Source organism: Coregonus lavaretus, assembly GCF_964263955.1.
Source record: "Coregonus lavaretus genome assembly, chromosome: 23".
Taxonomy (NCBI): domain Eukaryota; kingdom Metazoa; phylum Chordata; class Actinopteri; order Salmoniformes; family Salmonidae; genus Coregonus; species Coregonus lavaretus.
The window spans coordinates 17156267-17174392 of record NC_140010.1 but is presented as its reverse complement, the minus strand read 5'-3'; the positions used below and the strand labels follow the sequence as shown (position 1 = coordinate 17174392).

At 43.7% G+C, this 18126-nt stretch overlaps 1 protein-coding gene across 1 annotated transcript in view; it reads right to left on the bottom strand.

The window, feature by feature from the left end:
• LOC311098985 (solute carrier family 22 member 23-like) overlaps window positions 1–18126 on the bottom strand; it is a 74918-nt gene that overhangs the window by 44029 nt on the left and 12763 nt on the right. The window contains exons 2-3 of the mRNA XM_084139564.1: window positions 13127–13230; window positions 12676–12830 (exon numbers count right to left, since the gene is read on the bottom strand). Coding sequence (XP_083995690.1) covers window positions 12676–12830; window positions 13127–13230 — 259 coding nt within the window. The remainder of the gene's footprint in view (window positions 1–12675; window positions 12831–13126; window positions 13231–18126) is intronic.

The window sequence follows — 18126 nt, the reverse complement described above, 5'->3', positions numbered from 1 at the left end:
AGTGCTCTTCACTGACGAGTCGCGGTTTTGTCTCACCAGGGGTGATGGTCGGATTCGCGTTTATCGTCGAAGGAATGAGCGTTACACCAAGGCCTGTACTCTGGAGCGGGATCGATATGGAGGTGGAGGGTCCGTCATGGTCTGTGGCGGTGTGTCACAGCATCATCGGACTGAGCTTGTTGTCATTGCAGGAAATCTCAATGCTGTGCGTTACAGGGAAGACATCCTCCTCCCTCATGTGGTGCCCTTTCTGCAGGCTCATCCTGACATGACCCTCCAGCATGACAATGCCACCAGCCATACTGCTCGTTCTGTGCGTGATTTCCTGCAAGACAGGAATGTCAGTGTTCTGCCATGGCCAATGAAGAGCTCGGATCTCAATCCCATTGAGCACGTCTGGGACCTGTTAGATCGGAGGGTGAGGGCTAGGGCCATTCCCCCCAGAAATGTCTGGGAACTTGCAGGTGCCTTGGTGGAAGAGTGGGGTAACATCGCACAGCAAGAACTGGCAAATCTGGTGCAGTCCATGAGGAGGAGATGCACTGCAGTACTTAATGCAGCTGGTGGCCACACCAGATACTGACTGTTTCTTTTGATTTTGACCCCCCTTTGTTCAGGGACACATTATTCAATTTCTGTTAGTCACACGTCTGTGGAACTTGTTCAGTTTATGTCTCAGTTGTTGAATCTTGTTATGTTCATAAAAATATTTACACATGTTACTTTTGCTGAAAATAAACGCAGTTGACAGTGAGAGGACTGTTTATTTTGCAATCTATATGGGACGGCTGTCAATCCTTTGGTCCTTAAATGAAACTGGTATACTTTTTTATTTATCACTATTTTCTTTAACCAATTATGTTCTTTAATGCAGGGCCGACAGACAAGTTCCTTACTTTTTCCCCCTTCCACTTTCCTCTTCCATTTTTGCGGTAATGCTGCAATTATTTGGTTGTAATTTTGGGTAGAACAGACATTTCCATATGTTTTTGTTAGCTGCATGTGTGACATAACTCCACCAGTCTTACCTATGATATCATTTACGAAGATTATACCTTTTTTAAACATTTTTTTGAAAAATAATGTTTTTTTATCAATTAGTATATTTGAGTTTAACCACAATATATGTTGCATTATTTGTTCTGTCGTTTCTGGAGGATTTAATTTTGTCTGGCTTGTCATTCCAAATAAAATTGAATATTTTTTTCTCATATAATTTAACAAACTGTTCGCTAGGCATAGGCAAGACCATAAGCAAATAGGTAAACTGGGATAATACTAAAGAGTTAATCAGGGTGATTTTTCCACAAATAGACAGGTATTTACCTTTCCATGGTAGCAAGATCTTATCTATTTTTGCTAACTTTCTATAAAAATGTACTGGAGTGAGATCATTTATTTCATTTGGAATATGTATTCTGAGTATATCCACATCACCAAGATAAATCTTAACGCTACAGCATACAATGACATTCTAGACGATTCTGTGCTTCCGACTTTGTGTTTGGGGAAGGCCCTTTCTTGTTTCAGCATGACAATGCCCCCATGCACAAAGTGTGGTCCATATAGAAATGGTTTTTCGAGGTTGGTGTGGAACAACTTGACTGGCCTGCACAGAGCCCTGACCTCAACCCCATCGACCACCTTCAGGATGAATTGGAACGCTGACTGCGAGCCAGGCCTAATCGCCCAATATCAGTGCCTGTCCTCACTCATGCTCTAGATGAATAGAAGCAAGTCCCCGCAGCAATGTTCCAACATCTAGTGGAAAGCCTTCCCAGAAGACTGGAGGCTGTTATAGCAGCAAAGGTGGGACCAACTCCATATTAATGCCCATGATTTTGGAATTAGATATTTGACAAGCAGGTGTCAACATACTTTTGGTGAAGTAGTATAGGAGTAGGCCTATGTATGTAATTAAGTTGAAATGAGTGCAGACTCTAAGGTGTAACCACACAGAATAATCAATGCAGCCTTGTGAGTGTTGAGATGCGTCAACACTAAAACACATTAGTCTGACTAGAATGAATGGACTGATCACATATAGGTAGTATGTCTCATTTACTGTCAGCGGTTCAGTGATCAAGATACAACCTGCTTCTTTATCCCATAAACAGATCAAGAAACCTGATCAAATCACCTAGACTAGATTAGTGGTAGGCATGTGGCAGACAACAAAAACATGTAGTCAAATCTGGATAATCCTACCCACACACACTTGTGACTCCTAGTACACAGGGCTGGGGCAGTCCTAATTAACTGTCTGATGACATCATCAGCTCTACTAGCTCATCCCTCATCCCTCAACAAGGGCCCTGAGGCAAGGCAAGGCAACACACACACAGGCGCACACTCGCATAAGGCAGGCAGGTGCAAGACTTTGGAACACTGCAGCCAGAGTGACATCAAGTAGTTTCTGTTGAAACACTGTTCAACATTCTAGGATCACACGAGCTCCCGATACAGTATATGAATCAACAAGCAGAGGCCTACTAACAGGGTTGATATGATATGATTTCTATGTTTGCTTGTCTTCTATGACTGCGTTGTCCGGGTTGTAGATATACAATATATTGAGATCTCTCCAATACACTGTATACTTTTGTCATTAGACTAAGAATTCCATTCTTTTACTTTTACATTTGTGTATATTGTTGTGAATTGTTAGATACTACTGCACTGTTGAAGCTAGGAACACAAGCATTTCGCTACACCCGCAATAACATTTGCTAAATATGTGTATGTGACCAATAACATTTGATTTGATTTGAAGAGCATGGTTGTCAACATTTACGATTCATTAAGTTAAAGGAATAAATTGTAGGCTACTAAAATGATCCGATGATCTAGCTAAAATGATCCAATTAAGACTATCAGATGGAACGTACTGTATATAGTTCAATAGTTGAATTCAATCGTATTACAGGCTGGAAGAGAAGTAATGGTCTATATAAGCGGGCAAAACATGAGCTAACAATAACATATACAGAGATAAATCAATATAGCTAGCTAGGTCTACCATACCCCAGAGCACAATAACCCTGGCAAACACTGATCACAGACCACAATGAACTCTCTCACTCACACACACACACATACAGCTAGCATGAGTCAGACCCAGCCGTGTTGGGAGCAGAACACTCCCTGAAAACAAGCTGATGAAAAACACAGCTCTGCATTTACACGCTAAGCTACAGACGTTAGCATTAACGTGACCCTGGCTAAGCACTGGAGCAATTCCTGATGCTACATTGCTAAAAACACTAACATACTGCAGTGATGGAACCCTGAGGTAAAAAAAAAAATAGTGGTGTATCAGATGACTCTTTAGGCGTCAGCTTTGCTATTCTGCTATGTACAGGTGGATAGGTTGGATGTGCCAGTCTTAAAATGGCCTGCTCCTGTGGAGTGGAGAGCACATCGTGGGCATTGTAGGTAAATGCACAGCAAACCCTAACACAGAGTGATAACATTAAATAATTAGCATACTAATGAGTCATTACATAGAGCTGTGATGCTTATATAATGTCCCTTTGTAATCCCTCTCTCCCATCTGTCCCCTCGGTTTCTGTTTCCCTCTCACTCTCTCTCCCCGTCTCTCTGTCTCCCCATCTCTCTCTCTCTCTCTCTCTCTCCCCCGTCTCTCTCTCCCCCATCTCTCTCTCTCTCCCCTATCTTTATCCACCGTCTCTCTTTCCTCCAGTCTCTCTCTCTCTCTCCCCTGTCCTTTCTCTCTCTCCCCCGTCTCTCTCTCTCTCCCCCGTCTTCTCCCCCATCTCTTTCTCTCCCCGTCTTCTTCTCTCCCCCGTCTTTCTCTCTCCCCCGTCTTTCTCTATCCCCAGTCTCTCTCTCCCCGTCTCTCTCTCCCCGTCTCTCTCTCCCAATGTCTCTCTGCCCGTCTCTTTCTCTCCCAGTCTCTTTCTCTCCCTGTCTCTTTCTCTCCCAGTCTCTTTCTCTCCCAGTCTCTTTCTCTCCCTGTCTCGCTCTCCCTGTCTCGCTCTCTCTCTCTCTCTCTCTCTCTCTCTCTCTCCGTCTCTCTCTCTCTCTCTCTCCCCATCTATCTCTCTCCCCCCGTTTCTCTCTCCCGTCTATCTCTCTCCATCTCTCTCGCTCTCTCTCCATCTCGCTGTCTCTCCCCGTCCCCCTCTCTCCCCGTCTCTCTCTCTCCCCAGTCTCTCTCTCCCCCAGTCTCTCTCTCCCCAAGTCTCTCTCCCCCAGTCTCTCTCCTCTCTCACTATCCCTCACTAGTCTTGTCTCTCCCATGTCCCTCTCCCCACCCTATCCCTCCCTCTGTACTCTCTCTCTCTCTCTCTCTCTCTCTCTCTCTCTCTCTCTCTCTCTCTCTCTCTCTCTCTCTCTCTCTCTCTCTCTCTCTCTCTCTCTCTCTCTCTCTCTCTCTCTCTCTCTCTCTCTCTCTCTCTCTCTCTCTCTCTCTCTCTCTCTCTCTCTCTCTCTCTCTCTCTCTCTCTCTCTCTCAGTCTGTCTGGAAGGCAGTAGCATCAGGAGCAGTATTAGGTGTCGCCTCATATCAGCCCTGTCCGCCCCTGCAGTATGCCTGAACCCGACAAGCCAGCTTAGTGGAACAAATACAGGAATTTACACAAACCTCTCTCCTACAGGGACTTACCACCCGCAATACAACTCACCAACAGACTGTCTGGCTGGCTGACTGGCGGGCTGGCACTGGGGATATAGTTAAGGGTGGGAGAGCGAGGGGAGGTGGGGGGCTGCTTCTGTCCTTTTACTAACCATACCCTCAGTGTTTCTCCTACACGTCAGTGTTGCCATTGGCGGTGTGGTACAGTAGGGCCCCCCAAGCAGCATCCAGGGCTAGGGTTGCAAAATTCTGGTAAACTTCACAAAATTCCCAGGTTGTTCAGAAATCCCGGTTGGAAGATTCCCAGACACAGAAGGGATTAAGTAACAAATCCGGAATCCTCCAGACAGGATTTCTGGAAAACCAGGGAATTGTGGGAAAGTTACAGTAATTTTGCAAGCCTATTCAGGGCCCAAACATACCATGTGAAATACTTTTAGCCCAGGAATAACAGGTGGAAGATAGATGGAAGGGCCAACCCTACTTATGTAATGGTAGGGGAATCACTGTCATATGCACTCCAGAGCCTTTTGAGTCACTGTGTCTCTGTGTGTGACTACGGGAGAACATGAGCCACACAGAGAGTTTGTCAACATCAATCAACTCTATGGTGCAGCACTGCGTCCTGTCTCTAGGTAGAATGAAACCAGATGCGGTAGCTTACATGGTGGTTTACATGGGGAAATGTCACTTTGTTGACAGTGAACACTGCAGGGTTTTACCTGGATTACAGTCTCTCTCTTCAGACCAACGTGTGTGACCAACTGGCAAAGTCAATTAGTCTACCAGGATTATGACTACTTACTCACTTTGGGAAAAGGAGGAAGGGAATAATGCCATTTATGTGGGGAATCTTGGATTGCAAGGCAAGGTGACATTACTACAATAACATATATTTAATATATAGTCACTCCCTTGGTCCAATACTTTACCCTTGACCCAAATACTACACTGTTTTTCCCAGGTTTCCTCACAATTCACGTCTCTTAATAGCCGTGCTGATATGACGGTCTAGATGCCTGGCATGTGAGGCTACCACAATTCCTTCCATTTGGCCTGAATGCTTGTGTTTTTGTGAACAGACTCTTTTTGTCAAGTCAAAGTCTAAAGATGCCTATAATATACATAGCAATAGAATAGCTATAGTGATGTAGGGTTTGAATAACAATAAGACCAGCCTTATTAGCACCAGCATTAGTGGAGTTCTGGCAACATACAGAGAGGCAGAGGGAAGATGTGACCATAACCATATCATGTATACCACCTCAACGATATGACCAACAATACAGACTACAGTATAGCTTACAACAGAGACTCAATCAACTTAAATGACTTGGCTAGCTAGCTAACTCCGGAGAGAGAACAAAACGACACACATTACATCGAGCGATTATTCCAAACTGTACTGGTATGAATTTGAATACTAAAATTGAAATTGCGAGCTCAGACATTATCTAGACAAATCTTTAAAGCAAATATAGGCCCACCATGGGTTTGCTAGTTACACTAGCGATTCTAACAACAACAAAAAAACTATAACAATGAATGTGCGATAGTTTTAACAAGTAGACAGAGAATGTAGTCCCGACCAATTAGCACATAACCTTGATGGAAAATCCCTCTCCTTGCTCTGCCTGTCTGATGTGTGTTGCTCAAAAACACTGACGGAGAATGAAATGTAGTGGGTTTGAACTCCAGGTACATACATAGTCTTTTATCACTGTTGCCTGAGGAGAGTTGCCCGAGTGATTTAGTGGCACTCCTTAAAGCGTACATACACTCTACAGTATTTACTCAGCAATCACTGGGATGGCAGTTGATGATGAGTGGAAAAACAGGAGAGAGAAAGACAGAGGGCGGAGAGGTGGAGACTAGACAGAGAGAAAGAGAAGGGTGGAGCGGGCGGGAGAAAGAATTGGCAAGACAGACAGACAGACAGACAGACAGACAGACAGACAGACAGACAGACAGACAGACAGACAGACAGACAGACAGACAGACAGACAGACAGACAGACAGACAGACAGACACAGACAGACAGACAGACAGACAGACAGACAGACAGACAGACAGACAGACAGACAGACAGAGAGAGAGAGAGAGAGAGAGAGAGAGAGAGAGAGAAAGAGAGACTGGGCCTCAATTTAATTGTGTCCATACACACACAGTATCTAGTCAGCAAACAGTGAGATGACACATTCTCAGTATGGGTAAGCCTAGTATGTTCATATTTTGTTGCTTACTGCAATCAATTTGACTAAACAGTACGTTCTACATTTTACATTTGTCATTTAGCAGACACTCTTATCCAGAGCGACTTACAGTAAGTAGTGAGTGCATACATTTTCATAATTTTCGTATATGAAATAGCATGCAGTATATGTTTAGTACACAGTATGTACACTGAACAAAAATAGAAATGCAACATGTAAATTGTTGGTCCCATGTTTCATGAGCTGAAATAAAAGATCCCAGAAATTTTCCATATGCACAAAAATCTTATTTTTCTCAAGTTTTGTGCACACATTTGTTAACACCCCTGTTAGTGAGCATTTCTCCTTTGCCAAGATAATCCATCCACCTGACAGGTGTGGCAGATCAAGAAGCTGATTAAACAGCATGATCATTACACAGGTGCACCTTGTGCTGGGGACAATAAAAGGCCTCTCTTAAATGTGCAGTTTTGTCACACAACACAATGCCACCAATGTCTCAAGTTTTGAGGGAGTGTACAATTGGCATGCTGACTGCTGGAATGTCCACCAGAGCTGTTACTAGATAATTAAATGTTAATTTCTCTACCATAAGCCACCTCCAACGTTGTTTTAGAGAATGTGTCAGTATGTCCAACCGGCCTCACAACCGCAGACCATGTGTATGGCGTTGTGTGGGCGATCAGTTTGCTGATGTCAGCGTTGTGAACAGAGTGCCCCATGGTGTCGGTGGGATATGGCATGGGCAGGCATAAGCTACAGACAACAAACAAAATTGCATTTTATCAGTAGCAATTTGAATGCACAGAGATACCGTGACAAGATCCTGAGCCCCATTATCGTGCCATTCATCCTCCGCCATCGCCTCATGTTTCAGCATGATAATCCACGCCCCCATGTCGCAAGGATCTGTACACAATTCCTGGAAGATGAAAATGTCACAGTTCTTCCATGGCCTGCATACTCACCAGACATGTCACCCATTGAGCATGTTTGGGATGCTCTGGATTGACGTGTATGATAGCGTGTTCCCGTTGCCGACAATATCCAGCAACTTCACACAGCCATTGAAGAGGATTGGGACAACATTCCACAGGCCACAATAATCAGCCTGATCAACTATATGCGAAGGAGATGTGTTGCGCTGCATGAGGCAAATGCGCTGCATCACACCAGATACTGACTGGTTTTCTGATCCACGCCCCTACTTTTTTTTAAAGGTATCTGTCACCAACAGATGCATATCTGTATTGCAGTCATGTGAAATCCATAGATTAGGGCCTATTGAATTTATTTGATTTCCTTATATGAACTGTAACTCAGTAAAAAAAATGCAATTGTGGCATGTGTTTATATTTTTATTCAGTATAGTTTTGGTAATTGTAGTAGGCAAAACAGATTTCGGACACGGCCTTGGACCCTGCAGTATGCTATAATGAGCTAAGGAGACAGAAATCAGATGGAAAAAAATTACAGAAGCATGTACAGTCGTAGTCAAAAGTTTTGACAATGACAGAAATACTAATTTTCACTAAGTCTGCTGCCTCAGTTTTGATGATGGCAATTTGCATATACTCCAGAATGTCATGAAGAGTGATCAGATGAATTGCAATTAATTGCAAAGTCCCTCTGTGCCATGAAAATGAACTTAATCCCCAAAAACATTTTCACTGCATTTCAGCCCTGCCACAAAAGGACCAGCTGCCATCATGTCAGTGGTTCTCTCGTTAACACAGGTGAGTGTTTACGAGGACAAGGCTGGAGATCACTCTGTCATGCTGATTGAGTTAGAATAACAGACTAGAAGCTTTAAAATGTAATTATACTTCAGTATACCATAGTAACATCTGACAAAAATATCTCATAACACTGAAGCAGCAAACTTTGTGAAGACCAATACTTGTGTCATTCTCAAAACGTTTGACCACGACTGTACTGTACACATCAATCACTCTGCATTCTTAACACCCCAACTACAGTCAACACTCATCAGTCTGACACTTCATCACTGCTTTACAAACATCTGCCCCATTACACAACAACTATTCCTATTCTCTGCAACCTCTGAACAGCCAGGAACCCCTCTAGTCTCCACATTCATCCTGCCCCTCCACTCTGCTCCACTCAGTACGGACCAATCCTAGTGCTCTATTTTTGGAGAGCTGCAAGGCTTTTCAAGGTAGACAGTGTGGATTAAGTTAGAATGACAAGAACATGGCGGGCCCCTCTGCCCCCTCCATCCCCTCCTCCCTCTGCAACAGGCAATTACTACAGCCAAAGAGGCTTTTAGGGATCTATCATACAGCGGGATTGTACTGGGCATCAACCACAACTAGTTATCAGGACGCTATTAACTCCCCCTCCTCCACCCTTCCTACCTCCCTTCCTCCCGCTTCGCTAGCTGGGTAAATGCATTTCAACAGTAACGAGCGGCAGGACCGACTGGAACAGCTGTCTAAAGCAGATTATTGCTCATCAAACCTTTACTGTGGAGAGAAAAGGTCACCATTCAACGGCAATGAGGATTCATCTCTCTGTGACTGTTATGGAGAGTACAGTACCACTGAAGCGCTGCAGTGAGCAAGGCCAGGGAGTAGAGTGGAGCGGACAGGTTATCAATATCCCCCCTCCTCCTTTTCCCTCTCAGTATTTGTCAGTCAGTCGATTGATTAGCATTAATAAGAGGACAAACCCAGGAAAAACTTTTATTTGGCCGAGTGAGCTTAATTGTGCTTCGGAGGGCCTCCCTCTAAAATAGAAGTTGCATGCTATCAGAGGCTACATTTACACTGAAAGGCTCTTTGATCAAGTGAATTTGGCTCCACAGGTACACACGCTCTTGATAACTTTCCACTCTCTGTCTACCAGCAATGCCATGTCGTCTTTCCTAGAACTACAACCCAGACCAAAACAAACCTATTGTAACTGACCCCCTCAAAGGTGTGAGACTGACACTGCTCTGCCAGTGATCCATGTAGTAGACCAGACAGTATTGCTACTACGCCTACACAGTGGCCTTTGCCATTCTCCAGCCTCCCTCTGTGTTAAGTACATATTCAACAGCCTCTGAACCTCTGCTGACCCTGCACAAACATGACCCACATTGGAAAGGGCTGCGTCTGAAATGGCACCCTATTCCCTACATGCTTTTGACACAGAACACTGGTCAAAAGTAGTGCACTATCTAGGGAATAGTGTGCCATTTTGGACACAGACTAGGTTTCCACACAAGTACAAATGCTAGTAGTCGTCTCTATCAATGCAGATGCCTGGGCTGGTGGCAACAGGGATAAGTGAAAACACAGGCAGCTAGCTTGGACTTACGGAAGCTGCTGCAACAGCATCTACATGAAACGCATAGGAAAAGCTAGGCAGTACAGATATATATCTCTATGAGGCTCCAGTAGGTTTCCACAGCTCCTTCTGAATCACTTGCAGTCATCTCCAGTGATGCAGAGGCCTGTTTTAACAGTTTACAGGCAACTAGAACTAACAGTATCTGTTGGAAAGAACACACTTCAGCCCTCACAACATACTTACAATACACCTCATGAATAGCGGATTTCCCTACTCTTAGTCATACAGCAACACCATCTGATGATACAGCGCATTTGGAAAGTAATAAGACCCCTTAACATTTTCCACATTTTGTTACGTTACAGCCTTATTCTAAAATTGATTGACAAAGCAAAAACAAGTTTTTAGACATTTTAGCAAATTTATTAAACCTAAAAAACAGAAATACCATACTTACATAAGTATTGAGACCCTTTGCTATGAGATTGGAAATTCAAGTCAAATCAAATCAAATTTTATTGGCCACATGCGCCGAATACAACAGGTGCAGACATTAGAGTGAAATGCTTACTTACAGCCCTTAACCAACAGTGCATTTATTTTTTTATAAAAAAGTAAAATAAAACAACAACAAAAAAGTGTTGAGAAAAAAAGAGCAGAAGTAAAATAAAATAACAGTAGGGAGGCTATATATACAGGGGGGTACCGGTGCAGAGTCAATGTGCGGGGGCACCGGCTAGTTGAGGTAGTTGAAGTAATATGTACATGTGGGTAGAGTTAAAGTGACTATGCATAAATAATTAACAGAGTAGCAGCAGCGTAAAAAGATGGGGTGGGGGGGCAGTGCAAATAGTCCGGGTAGCCATGATTAGCTGTTCAGGAGTCTTATGGCTTGGGGGTAGAAGCTGTTGAGAAGTCTTTTGGACCTAGACTTGGCACTCCGGTACCGCTTGCCGTGCAAAATTGAGCTCAAGTGCATCCTGTTTCCATTGATCATCCTTGAGATGTTTCAACAACTTGATTGGAGTCCACCTGTGGTAAATTCAATTGATTGGACATAATTAGGAAAGGCACACACCTGTCTATATAAGGTCCCACAGTTGACCGTGCATGTCAGAGCAAAAACCAAGCCATGAGGTCGAAGGAATTGTCTGTAGAGCTCCGAGACAGGATTGTGTCTAGGCACAGATCTGGGGAAGGGTACCAAAAAATTGCAGCATTGAAGGTTCCCAAGAACACAATGGCCTCCATCATTCTTAAATGGAAGAAGTTTGGAATCGCCAAGACTCTTCATAGAGCTGGCCGCCCGAACTGAGCAATCGATGGAGAAGGGCCTTGGTCAGTGAGGTGACCAAGAACCCGATGGTCATTCTGACAGAGCTCCAGAGTTACTCTGTGGAGATGGGAGAACCTTCCAGAAGGACAACCATCTTGCAGCACTCCACCAATCAGGCCTTTATGGTACAGTGGCCAGACGGAAGCCACTCCTCAGTAAAAGGCACATGACAGCCCACTTGGAGTTTGCCAAAAGGCACCTAAAGGACTCTCAGACCATGAGAAACAAGATTCTCTGGTCTGATGAAACCAAGATTGAATTCTTTGGCCTGAATGCCAAGCGTCACATCTGGAGGAAATCTGACACCACCCTACGGTGAAACATGGTGGTGGCAGCATCATGCTGTGGGGATGTTTTTCAGCAGCAGGGACTGGGAGACTAGTCAGGATCGAGGGAAAGATGAACGGAGCAAAGTACAGAGAGATCCTTGATGAAAACCTGCTCCAGAGCGCTCAGGACCTCAGACTGGGGCGAAGGTTCACCTTCCAACAGGACAACGACCCTAAGCACACAGCCAAGACAACGCAGCAGTGGCTTCGGGACAAGTCTCTGAATGTCCTTGAGTGGCCCAGCCAGAGCCCGGACTTGAACCCGATCGAACATCTCTGGGGAGACCTGAAAATAGCTGTGCAGCGACGCTCCCCATCCAACCTGACAGAGCTTGAGAGGATCTGCAGAGAAGAATGGGAGAAACTCCCCAAATACAGGTGTGCCAAGCTTGTAGCATCATACCCAAGAAGACTTGAGGCTGTAATCACTGCCAAAGATGTTTCAACAAAGTACTGATTAAAGGGTCTGAATACTTTTGTAAATGGTATATTTCAGTATTTATTTATTTAATTATTTTGGAAAAGTTCCTCAAAAAACTGTTTTTGCTTTGTCATTATGGGGTATTGTGTGTAGATTGATGAGGGGAAAAAACAATTTAATCAATTTTAGAATAAGGCTGTAAGGTAACAAAATGTGGAAAAAGTCAAGGGGTCTGAATACTTTCCGAATGCACTGAATATAGAATGTGAATTCTAACTCAAGACATGTGGGTCTACTAACTATAACACACTCCACAAAGACAAGGCTATGGGAACCAACTACTGCCCACACAGCAGCACATCCATTACTAAAGCGCTAATTGAAATTCTCACTAAACAGATAAATCAATGGATTGTACAGTATAGCAAAGGCATGCAGAATAGCATGGTGTAGTAGGTCTGCAGGACTTACTGAGGACTTACTGAGGATGTAGAGGGAGAGGGCGATGCCTGCCAGGCAGAAGCCCTCGAAGAAGCGCAGGGTGCTGAACATGGGAACATTGACCGAGAAGGCCACGGTCAGGCCGAAAACCAGCATGAACAGGACCGAGATGATTAGGACCGGGTGGCGACCAAACCTGAGGATGGAGGGAGAGAGGGAGGGATGGGGGAGAGAGAGAGACAGAGAGAGAGAGAGGATGAAGCACAAATACAGTAGGAAAGATCTTTAATTACTTGTCCATATTTAAACAATACAAGCTAAATAAAGCCTTTGAAGTCTGCCCCTTAGGGTATTGTTTCAGTGCATTAACAAGAAACACACATGAAAACTCCTGAACAAAATGTCTATGAAAATATATTATGTAATAACTTTATTATGTAATAAAGATATTACGTAATAACTTATTATGTAATAGTGAATAATTAAACTCACCAGTCTGCCAGGACCCCAAAGACCAGGTATCCGAATATGGATCCCACTAGCAGAGAGAACTTAGCAATGTGGACCTTCCACGCCGAGTCACACACCAGACTCCACTGTAGAAGATGAAGAAGAACAGAGGAAGGTTACTGGATTTTCTAATGAACACAAATGTCAAAAGGAAATGTGTCTTCTGCTTTATCCCAACTCCTCAAAAGACTCTCACACAAAGTAAGAAACACACAGAGGGCAGCCAAACTACAGCATAGGGAGAAACAACCCATTCACATCAGCCATTTTGTATTCAGACTTATCTCAGCCAGAGTGTTACTCAACATATCTAATAACTATATGAAGCACATACATTATTTATCAGATTGTATGGGAACATTAACTCAGAGCTACAGGAGCATTCTAGCTAACTTGCTATATAGGATTTGAACCATGCAGCAAACCCCTGATCTCAATTCAGTTTCTTTAACCGACATCCCACTTTGCTAACAATGCCTTAAAATATAAAGAGAGACTCAGCAAAACCCATAACCATTGATTTAAAGCCTCCATTAAAAGCATTCAACCATGTAAATGTACTGTAGCCTCCTATGCAGAGTTTCCCCTTCCAATGCCTAGATTGCCCTCTGTGTGTAGTCTATAATGATATGTATACCCCCACTCCAACCCCCCATGCCTGTGTGCTCTCCCTCTGGCTGTGTAGTGTAGTCCTCTGCCCCATCAGCAGTAGGCTTCCCAGAATGCAAACCATGCTGTGCCACTACAGCTGATTTGCATTAGCAATATATCCATGCTCATATTTTTTTTCATTTGCTGATGAATACAGCTGTAGGTGCATACATGTGTGAACAGAATAAACCCACTTTGGACAAACCAATCAAACATTGATTAACAAAGTACAGTGCAAAAAATAGCTAGACCCCATTCACCCCCCCCCCCCCTAACTCTGCCACCGCTACTGGAAAGAAACCTTAGGGGAAACTGAAGTAGATATATGCAGAGTTTGTCTAATAAATCAATCTATACTGATTCAAGTCTACATGTAAAGTATGTGTACAATACATACAGAGTAAACCCATTTTAGTCAATGATGATAATGTCACCCCAAATCTGTTTGACTTGTCCACTCTACTATCACCCCACACTTTCAGCCCAATGCAGCTGTGAGTAAACTGAGAGGCAGGCTGTTGGGGTTACTGGGTTACTGGTACTCTGGTCTGGACTGGAGCCTCCTCTGTGCTCCCAGCTGTCTGAGGGATATAAGAGTCAAGGAGAGGTTGTGTAAGGGTGGGGCGTGATGGTGACAGGTGTGTGACACATGGGATGTCTGTAGGTCAGTGTGACACCCTGAGTATAGCTCAGGTTAGCCAACAGAGACAGACAAGCACACACAAGATTTGGTTCAGAGTTCCGAGATTAGCCAATACATACCCAAAGACACAGCTTTGGAAAGTACCAAACAGCACATCCATTACTTTACATTGGTTTTTGATTTCTGGTAAACGTAACTGCAATGGCTCGGGACTGTCCAAAAATGCAATTACTAATCCAGAGCATGCAAATATTATGAGGAACGAGTTAGGGCTGGCCCCAATTATTAAACTTGTCGATTGTTTGGTCATTAGGCTGTTTGTCTACCGAGATTGTTTTAGTCGAGCAGTAACAAATATATATATATATATATATATTTCCGCTCATCTCAGTGTACTAATCCATTGCGGAGGCCTAGACTAAAAGCCAATTTATGCTTGATTCAAAAATCTGGTCAGAGGCTCCATATGGAGGGTGTGATGCAATTGCAGAGCCTCCAGAGACATGCAGAGGCCAAATCCAGCTCCGTACCACATCGCCATGCGCCTCCCAAATGTTGTAACAATGCGGAGGGCTCTGTATAGCTCCACGTTGAAAAGATTGGTTGACGGTAGAAAACACAAACTCACTTGACAACAGCTCTACACTGCTCTGCGAAGTATGAATGCCCTGACCTCTGCTGAGGTCGTATCACCATAAATGCTGCATGGCCAATGCAGAAGTCGGATTGACCATGCGCCCAGATGCACAATGCACTTCTCTCTCCAGAATGCGCTCTCGCCCGCCAATTTGTGCACATTCATTGTTTCATAACTTCATTGTGTGAATTGTTTGCGTTTGATTGTTAAATATATATCAATTCCCCGTTACATATATCACCAGTAGTACATTTACCGTTAATTCCTATAATTTCTAATCTATAATGTTTGTTACTATGGTTACAGTAATTTCTGTTAATGCATTCAATACTTTCATTCCAGTCTTCCCGTTATCATTGTTGGAGTGGACACATTGTTTGCAGAGTGCACAACCTATGCTACACTTGTGAGAAACAAGTTTTTGTTTATTTCATTCCATTTATGAGTTTTGTCAATTTAGTAATTGTCTTTTGTTTGGAGCGCTCCTGTCAATGTTGAGTAAGGACACGCATGCATAGAAGTAGGCCTATAGGCTACCTGGCCTGCGCGCAAATGTAGGCATATAAATGTGCCCATTTGGGGATCTGATAGTATTTCTGATTGGCTTAACGCACCACCACTAATAACAATATGCCATTTAGCAGACGCTTTTTTCCAAAGCAACTTACAGTCATGCGTGCATACATTTTTTGTGTATAGGTGGTCCCGGGGATCGAACCCACTACCCTGGCGTTACAAGCGCCGTGCTCTACCAGCTGAGCTACAGAGGACCACGTGACCTGTGGAGCTTCTCAAAGTAATGTTTTCTTCACCTCAAACAGCAAGCAAATGTTGTCTGTTTTTACATCCATTGAGAATTACATTAGATCCTCAATGTATTTGAAAAATCTTTCCAGCTCTCTCCCTTTCGATAATCAGTCAGCGTGAAAGGGAAAAATGTAATGCTCTGATCCAGTCATAAAATAGGCCTACCTGATTACTTCTTATCAGTGCTTGACTTGGACTGAAATAGGTTCTAGTACTCATTTTGGGTGCTGGTACTGTTTGTAGTTAGGTGCAGGAGCTCCACAATACTTTTGAGCTAATATTCTATAAGAGGAACAGGAGCTCAAGTAGAACATTTGAGGTGCTGGTACTCAGCTCTGGTGAGCTGCTGCTCAAGATGAGCACTGCTTCTTATCCCTTGCGCAAATAGCCTACAGCTGTGTCTGTCCGGAGCTCACTGGCATGGGAATCTCTTGAGGGCCCAGAATATTTCATACAATGTTGCAAGTTCGCTAGTGCAAGCTTTGGGCCAGACCCAAGTTAATAGTTGATACAATGTTTCAAGTTCTTTGTAGACAGGCCACATGTAGCCAATGTGATTTATAGGATATTTATTTTTAACAGGACATTTTCTACCTGCAGGCTGCAATGTTTTTATTTGTTGGCTTTATGTAGGCAATTTGTACATATTTGGCAATGGCAATAGAATTTACTTTTTAGGTTTGTATCATTTTCATTTAGATTTGGATAGAATTTCGATTAACCACATTATAATGATTTTGAGATATGAAGACGTTATTATAAATTAAATGAAACTGTTTCACGAAAATGTGCATATGAAAACCATAACTGGCATGCAGATGGGTAGAAATGCTAAGATAAATTGGTATTCCACATGAGAAAGGTTGCCGACTCCTCGTATAGCCTATTACCGGCAACTTCAGGAGAGTAATGGCAGAATCTGCGAAAGCCAGCAGAAGCGGGAGGAGAATAGTTGGGTCAGGTTACGTTTTTTAAAATTCTGGTTATCTAGATCTCTGGCACCCTCTTGAGGCATTTGTCATATTTCAACAAACCGTAAGCGTTAAGCATCAGTCAAGCTCAATGCTTATCGTTGATTTTATTAAAACACATAGGGTGTGTCTATATATGGACAAATACACGTTTAACAATTTTGACCAATCGATTGGTCGAAAGAACAGACGACTTTCGGTCGACCAAGATTTGTTTTAGTCAGGGACAGCTCTAAAACAAATAAAACAATGTACTTCAATTGGGGACGGGTGGAATGAGTTTGCACTCTGTATTTCCTTCTCATTTGAAACTCAAGGTCCCCACTCACAATGTGTCTTTAGGCTATCAGAGTTTATGACCTCTTATAACCTCTGGCATAGCGACCTGTCCTGTTCAGGGTAAAAAGCTACAGCTCCACGATTACACATTGCCACCAGGAAGTGATCACATGACACACACATGCATGCCATACCTTCAGTATCTATGTCACTAGGGGACAAGACCAAGACGGGAGGCAAACAAGTTCCCCAATGTTGTGCAATACCACATAAACCACGAGGTAGTGTGTCAAAGGCAAGGAAGTCTGCTCTGTCTTGGGCTGTGTCAAACTAGCGTGTTGAAAGTGTGATGTGTGTCAGAGCTGGGACTTCTGATAAGACCATGGGATATGAAGAACTCATGACCGTGCAGAATGGGGGACCAACCAGACCACGCGACCAGGGTGACTGACTAAGCATGACAGATGAATGCAGTTCAAAGCAGCTGGTGACTGCACAGTTGAAAGAAACCTCAACCATTAATACGCATCAAAGAGAGAGCTGACCGTGCAAGAAGCCTGACCACATCTTAGTCTGAGGAACAGCATGTTTTAATGTTAACCACAATAAAAAGTCTAACCACGACTGAGGTCGAAGGACAAAATATGTTAGCTAGTAAACCTGATGTCGACCGTGCGTGACCATGGTCATGTCACAGCAGGAGTTCAGCTAGCTACATCTACAGAACATTCTGTCCCATATGCTTCCTTTAGTGCCCTCACTCACTCACTATTGTAATGGTCATTGGGGATAGTTGAATTGAAAGCTCTGTGTTAGACAGTAGGCAATGCCTTATTAATCCATTAGTTTGACAGGCGGGCGGGAGCACAAAAGGCCTATTGGTGCTCTGGGTCTGTGTGTGACAGCAGGGGAGGGCATCAGGCCCTGAACACTGGCCCGAGTGACAGTACTAGACCAGGGAGGGACAGAGGGGGACAGGGAGGAGGGGGGCGGG